This window comes from Lissotriton helveticus, chromosome 3_1 (genome assembly GCF_964261635.1).
Source record: "Lissotriton helveticus chromosome 3_1, aLisHel1.1, whole genome shotgun sequence".
Lineage (NCBI taxonomy): Eukaryota > Metazoa > Chordata > Amphibia > Caudata > Salamandridae > Lissotriton > Lissotriton helveticus.
In genome coordinates this window covers 236453308-236460979 of record NC_136061.1, presented here as the reverse complement: position 1 = coordinate 236460979, position 7672 = coordinate 236453308, and the positions used below count along the sequence as shown (strand labels likewise).

Here is a 7672-nt window from a genome sequence, read left to right as displayed (position 1 = left end):
CAGCGGTGTTCTCAACATCACAGCCCTGTAGTAAAACTGGAGGACTTGGAGTGTGGAGTTAATTAGAAGAAGAAAAAAAAGAAACACGGCTAGCCATGACTGAGGACTTCTCTCTGGTGTATGATTACTGTCTTGCGAGGATATCACCTCTGAAATGAGATGAAACAGGCCTGGATCCAGGGTCTTGGAGGAACTACCACGTTACACGCGTATGGCGAAACCATATCTCTGAAAAGCCACAAAACATCCCGCTTAGGATTTTACACTTATCGTTAAACGGACTAGTCATATAATATATCGGGATCAATTTCCAGAAGGCGACATAACCAACAAGGTACTCCCATCTCCCTCATATGAAGAGCAAAGGGATACGAGATACATAGGACCTAATATTATAAACAGTACTGGCTATCTACTGCAAATATAAAAAGACATGCCAAAGAAACACGAAGCATAAAAGAGTATATCCTGGCTTTGGCATTGGTACACTTGAAAATGAGATATTTTGACCAATATATGCATTTATAAGAAGTCCGTGTTTGACAATACTAATGTGAAGAACCCCCAGTCTTCCAAGGAAAACTAATATTATTTGGCCCTGATGAAGGTGGCATTATTTTAGCTTGCACCGAAACGTATGTAGGCCATATACAGACATCTGAGAACTCCACTAAGAAGGACCCCTAAGAAAAGGATAACTAATAAAAAATTGGGGATGGTGCCCATGGATAACATTTGAATAATATCTCTTATCTGGGCCCAAAAAACTCAAGTTTGTCTGTAGAATGTGAGAGGGTGTGTGCATGAGTAGATTGAATGGTGAGATGGATATGAATGAGTGTATACAGCTGTTTTACCTAGCTTTTTTATTGTTTCTGTGGGGGGTTGTATATGAAAACATGTATATAATATATTCTGTCATGTTTTTTCTTGATTAGTTGTTTTCTTTAATATGGAAATGATGAATTGTCAATCACTGTTTTGTATGAAATTAAAAAAATATATAAAATGGTTTTTGAAAAGATTTATATACCAACAGAAGAAACAAATGATAAATAAAATGCAATTCAAATGAAAATTATTGTTCCTTGTATACTGTGATATGGTTGTGAGCTGTCTTTGAAGAAAAAAGTTTTTTGTGTTATACCAATCTGTGAAATAAGATCGGTCAGTCGAGAGGTTTTCTTCATAGTATATTTTACAGGCCTGGATCCAGCCACCATGTCTTCCCTTCTTCAAGAATAGGCAGAAGCCGGCCAGCTATTAATACTCCCGGTCACCCATGCCCTATTTTTGAGTATACTTTGTGACACCTACTCATTTGTTTTGCACCTTTACTCCAATTTCGGAAAAAGAACACAGGTATATAACAAAAGGTAACGTCCAACTGTAGTCGTATAGTAAAACGTTAAGAATCTTAATTCCTTCTGCACAAATCAAGAATAATGACTGATTACAAGCACAATCATCTAATGATTTACATGGGGATACAGTTAGGTATCACTTTTGGGATATTTGTACACCAAGTCACATAAAATGCCTCTCGGCAAGAACTTGCAATTTTGTCACAACTGTGCTAGCAAACACTGTTAATCACTGTCCAGGTTTTGTCATAATTACAAATTTAAAAAAACTTCCGAAGGAACTCTCCAGAGAATCCGCCCTGTAGGAAATCGGAGGACACACAAAGCGGTTGGGCAAAATTAAACTCAGAACAGCTTTAGAAGCAGATAGTTCTCATTCAAGCTGTCTCACTCCCATTTAAACGGGAAAGCCACTTCATGGCTCATCAGTGTGCTAGGGTGCGTCTAACAACAGGAGCTAATATCCACTTTTGAGCCCCGCTGGGGTTGGGAGGGGGGCTAGGAGTAGTGGGTAGATTGTATCAGTGAGAGTACTCTAACTCTAGACAACTATTACCAAGGGTGCCGAAATGGATGATATTCAAGAAGCTAGAAAAAGTGAATCTAGTGACAGTTAAAAAAATGAAATTTGGAAAAAGATTAAGACGAGGAGTTTACAACATTGAGAATAAAGCTCAAACGTTACCCAACCGTTCATCGATAGGATATGCAAATGGTTCCAAAGAGCCCATAAAAGTGGATTTTAAGACTTGGCGGGCGTCATTTTACCTTGCACTGCCAAAAAATCCACCAACTTCAAGGCAAATACCAGTACCACATTATTTTTCATCATCCGTTTCTGGTCCATTCATTGAAGCAAATTCCACTGTGCACACTCAACTGCACTTACATTTCTTATGTAGCGCTAAACAAAAGGTAGTAACATTAGTAGTTTGGGGAAAGAGAAAATACCGGTTTGAGTTTTACAGTACATTTCTTAAGAAGGATGCTCAAGATCACACGCATCTATATAGACATTGTTAAAATACAAAATTGCATGAGAGCTAATTTAATAATTAATCTTAAATGAAGTGTAATTCTTAACGGAAATCGCACAAACTTTCTCCCTTGCCTAAATGTTTAATGTTCTTCGATTCACAGTCCAATATAAAACTAATTTGAAACCATATATTTAACATTGTGAATAAATGTCAATACATTCTGCCAAGAACCACGTGGTCAACAAGGAACAACATTTATGTTAATTAGATTTATTTTTTTACATTATCGTTGTCATCCACTTTTCTATTGTACAAAACAAAGTGCTGAGGTCGTAGTTTGCAATACAAGAGCAGACATTTTAAACTGAACACAATTATTGAAGGGAAAAAAGGGCCATATACTTAATCACATTGAGAAATGTAAGTCCAATTTCCATGACACCATCAAAGACTGGGCATTACCTCAAGGTATTAATCCTATACATAAAAGGTACCTATTGACATGCAATTTTCTTCACGGTAGCCAAAACGCATTCACGACCAATGTATTGTTCACCAGGAAGTTTGCTAAGCACTTTTATGCCTAACAATCCTACAGATGGGTAATGGAATTAAGCAGAAACCCAGAATGCTGGATTTGCACGAGTCAGATGCTTCTTTGACCAGTCAGTCTTAGGCTTTTTGATATAGAGCTTCTTTTATATGCCACAGACATATTCCAGTACTCCTTTCAGAGGAAGATTGCAGCTTACACAAAACAATGTTCTCCTGTCTGAAAGATAGGTCACAACCTTCCTCAGGTAGTAGTGCTCCAAGAGCTCTTCAGCTTCTGCAGACAATTATTGAACAAAAACACCGACAACTATTGACATTTGACAAAGGTTTTGAGCTCCTCGAGGAATTTAATATACTCTTGATGCTCCAGGGCAGTGCTCAACTCAATCAACTCATCAGCAAAAGTGTTGTCTACACCACGGTCAGCCAAGAAATCCATCAAATGATCATACAGCGCCTGCAAAATATCCAAATGGAGCCTGTTTAATAGTACATTTGGGACAACTTACATATCAAATGAACAGAAAGTTTCAACTAGTACAACGAAACACTATTTTTCATGTTCTAGTTAAGGAAAATATTTGAATGAACAAAGAAAACCATCATAGTTTACAGTAAAATTTCCTCTTAAAACCGGCCATTGAAGGAAAATCAAAGTTTGAGTCGTTTGCAGAAAGCAGCGTCTATGATACTTATAAACAGGTGACATTTGGTGAATATAGATAAGGCTAGTCTCTAGCAAAGAGTCAAGAAAAAGTTATATAAACATGGGGGCAGACACCCTGTTTCTGTAATGATTCTGAACCCAATGAACAACCAGCTGTTGAATAAACGCAAATCCAGGCATGTAAACCATGAACCATTTTTAAAAAGCTTTTACTACTGTCGGCCAAGTTTATACAGCATAAAAGCATGCATTATAGGGCAATCGTAATGTAAATACACCGAAAACCTTTAAAAGGTTTGTATTTGGAAGACAGTGAGAGTTCAGTGGGATTTTTCTTGGCGAACAGCATAACAGCACCATTCCCACGCTCCAAGTCTGATCATCACGTGTCCTATCCTCCTCACCAGGGAATCTTACAACATTGGCGGTATGAACTGTGTTCCAGGCACAGTATCGCAAGGCACAAGCAGGGCCATGTTTCCAGATAGGTCACATTGCTGATTGTTTTGCAGGAGGGGACGTATTAAAATGAAGCTGTACAACCTTTCCAATAACAGCCAAGTTCTGACTGTCAAGGTATATATCAACAGTTTTTAAAACCATCATTTAAACTGGTGTATCTAGAGGGGAAATGCAAACAATGCTAATTCACAACTGCTATTTTCCCCTCAATAGAAAGCATAAACCACTGTTACAATTCATGTGGTGGCAAAGGTTTTGCCATACTCCTTAACATGCCACAAGCCTACTTAAGAGCATGTTTGCTTGAATTATAATGCTCTATCAAATCAATCCCCTGCAGAAATGAGTAGCGTTTCTAACATGTAAAATGAAGAAAGCGATTAAGACATGGATTGAGAACAAATGGCAGGGAATCAGTGGCTGTGATGCACCAGTGGGCCCAGATTTTAACAAGCACTGGCAAAACCAATAGGCCTAGGCAATCCAAGATGTATTGACATGGTCAATGGTATTGTCTTTTAGCCTTGTGCTATGGAGTGGCAATTTAGCCGTAGCTTGTTTAATTGGTTAAAACATCCATTATTCAACCTGTAATTGCTGCTTACCTGTAATGGGGTCGAACTGATTGTGTTTAGTGACAATGACACAACCATCAGCAATAAAGAATGAACGCAAATTAAAACGACAAATATATTGAAGCAACATAAGAATAAACCAGGACAGTCATGAAGCAACAAGCCGCAGCTGAGGAACCCAGAGTATATCTTGTGGACAATCACTGCATTGTTCGACAGTTGTGACACGAATGGTACACTGGTCTCTGAGAGGTAAGCAAATATGGTAATATTGATTTCATCTTAAACTCAGTCTGCCACACTGTGCTTTTGGAGCATAAAAGAAGCAATGAGCGACACAAATCCAATTTAAAACCTAAACAAAATAAGTTGCATCTTGGCACATTTTAAGAAACCTGTAACACTATCCTCCTCTCCCAGCATGGCAGCCAACTCAGAGGTGCTGTTTTCTGACAGACAAAGCCGTTCTCCACCTTAGGCTCAGTTAATAAGAGTTATTTGACTGTTCAGTGGTAAGAGGATAGATACCATGAGGCGTGGAGCGTCCTAGCTTCTTTTTATTCCTGTTTGCAACACTGCTAGGAGTAAAACTGCTGAACACAACACAAACTGGTAAGTGCACTGGTGAAACATTGCTCACGCTTTTGAAATCATTGTTCAATTTAAAGTACCAGGTCCGTGTGTAACCTAAAAAGTATCAGGATAAATTCCTGGCAACTAGGCTCGGCCCTTGGAGTTCAGTCAATCACAGAAATTATAATACCATCAATCGTTATTTTAACACCATGGAAATGCTACATTGTGGCAGGATGAAACACAAACTTCACAAATAAGTGTCCTATATAAAGTGCTCACAGAAGAACAACTTCGTGTTAATAGTGTAAAGATATAGTAGGATAGCAGGGTAAGTTGAAGAACCGGATACCTACATAGAATTGTGTCAGATTTCTAGTTGGAGCAATCAGCCCCTGGTTGATAACTTGTTATCTACAGTACTGTGAAGTACGACTCTTGCAGTATGCGATATTCTAGACAGAAGACTTGCTCAGAATAAGTGTAACAACACAGATTGACAGTCACGTCTTTGCAGCCTGGAGAGGCCTGTTCACATTTCACTTTTTTGACTGCGAGGTCGATAATGAGCTTAAGGGACAATGAACCATATTACTTGGAGTACAATTATGATACTGCAAGGCATCGGTGAAAGATACATATTAAATCACGCTCCAGTGATGCCATATAATTACCAACTATAAAATATAGGCTCGCATTTCTTAACCAAGCGCTATTTGTGCACCATACACAGCTGCACACACATCGGCACACACAGCTTGTGGCAAAGCACAGACTGCAGAACAAAACCAGGGCTTTGTTTGCATTCGTTAAACGGACCTGAAAATGCAGTAAATGCATTTTCTCATGAACACTGGCACAATCAACATGCTTTAGAATCCTGGAAATTTTTATTTATTTAGAGAACGGAACAGTAAGGGATTGGGGTACCATTGGGTGTGGGAGCAGTGGAATGTAGTCAAAGCCAGAGTGGGATGTAGCCGGGGAGGGGCTAATGGGTGGTAGTGCAATAAAGGAGTTTAGAGAGCATGGGGCCTCAACGGTTTATACAAAGATAAAGCCTGATGGGGTTTGAGAAGCAACCTGTAATAAGTAATTTTGTAAACAAAAAGAAAACCAATCACAAAAGCCTATGTCTGCGCCCTAGTGCCTTATGAACCGCTTTACAGCACGTTTGTGGAAGCAATGTGTGTATGCTTTTATGACAAAACTAATTTTCATGAAAGCGTTCCAGATGCAGCCCAATAGAACTTAAAAAAAAAACAGCAAATGGCAAACAATGTGGCTCTCTGCAGATACCGGGAGACTCACAGGGAGTTGTTAACCCCTAAGCTGCGGGGCTGTTTCCCCCCCGCTGTGCTGGAGGGTGAGGGGGGCGCGCTCAGAACCCCGGTGCTCATGACGAGCTCAGCTCGTCATGAGCCACGGCGCTCCGATGCTCATGACCGCGCCCGTTTAATGGAACGCTCAGCACAGCAGGGGAATCAGCCCAGCATGCGAGCGTTCCATTAAACAGGCGGTCATGGCGAGCTCAGCTCGGCATGAGCACCGGAGCGCTGTAGCTCATGACGAGCCCAACTCGTCATGAGCACAGGAGGGGTTAAACTGGGGGCTCCCATCATGCGTGTCTGTTTAGGGGCAGTCACGCTGCACTGTTAACATCTGCTTCCCCAAGCGGAGCACCGACTATGAGGAAGTCATTCACTGTCATAATTATGCACAAAAATGAAAAGTAAATGTAAAAACAAGAGTGCTAAATATGAATTTACAAACTCTTCATGTGTGTGGCCGACCACCAGGGATGTTGGTGGCAATTAAAGCAGGACAGAGGGTGGGGTGGTGTGGAAAGGGGTGGGAAAGCAGGTGGAAAGGGGTGGGAAAGCAGGCAGAAACAGCTTGGGAGGAGGCCGGTTGGGCCAACACAAGCGATGGGCAGCAACGGCAGCGGTGAATTAGGAACTGCAGAGACATGCAGAAAGTTAATACACGCCTCGTGAAAAGCATAATTTTATAGGGCTTGGGCCTCTGCAAAATAGGAATCACTCCTGCAGGTATTCACCAAATGTACTACAAAGCCTTGTTAACCAGTTCCAAGGGGATGTAAATGGTCTTTTAAAGACCTGTGAAATATTCCGGTGAGGCCGAGATAAGACACCAGCTACTGTCCACAGAGCCCACAGCAGCTCAAGCACTGTGTGTGTCTCCTGGAAACTGCATCAGCCCTGCTGAGACACACAGGGCAGTGGTGAAGGCCTGCTAAAGCCTGCCGTGAACACACATACTCCCCAAATGGCAGCAAGAAGACTGACTGCCAGAGACAAGGAGCAGTAGTGGTCTAGGGAAAGCAGAGGCACTATCAAGGGATGAAACAACAAGCTGCTAGAAGAGGATGGGAGAATGGGAGGAGGACACGCAGGGAGGGCACAACAGGCAGAGGTCTGGAAGCTGCAGGGAAAGTGCTCTGCTAGGAGACAGAGCTTCTACAAACAGAGCTCG

The 7672-nt window shown here is 41.1% G+C and overlaps 1 protein-coding gene across 1 annotated transcript in view; it reads right to left on the bottom strand.

Annotated features, from left to right (window-relative positions):
• Positions 1 to 2598: 2598 nt before the first annotated feature.
• Positions 2599 to 7672, bottom strand: part of C1QBP (complement C1q binding protein) — a 31248-nt gene continuing 26174 nt past the window's right edge. Inside the window, exon 6 of the mRNA XM_078679697.1 lies at positions 2599 to 3356. Within this exon, the coding sequence (XP_078535823.1) occupies positions 3207 to 3356 (150 nt within the window). The 3' untranslated portion in view covers positions 2599 to 3206. The remainder of the gene's footprint in view (positions 3357 to 7672) is intronic.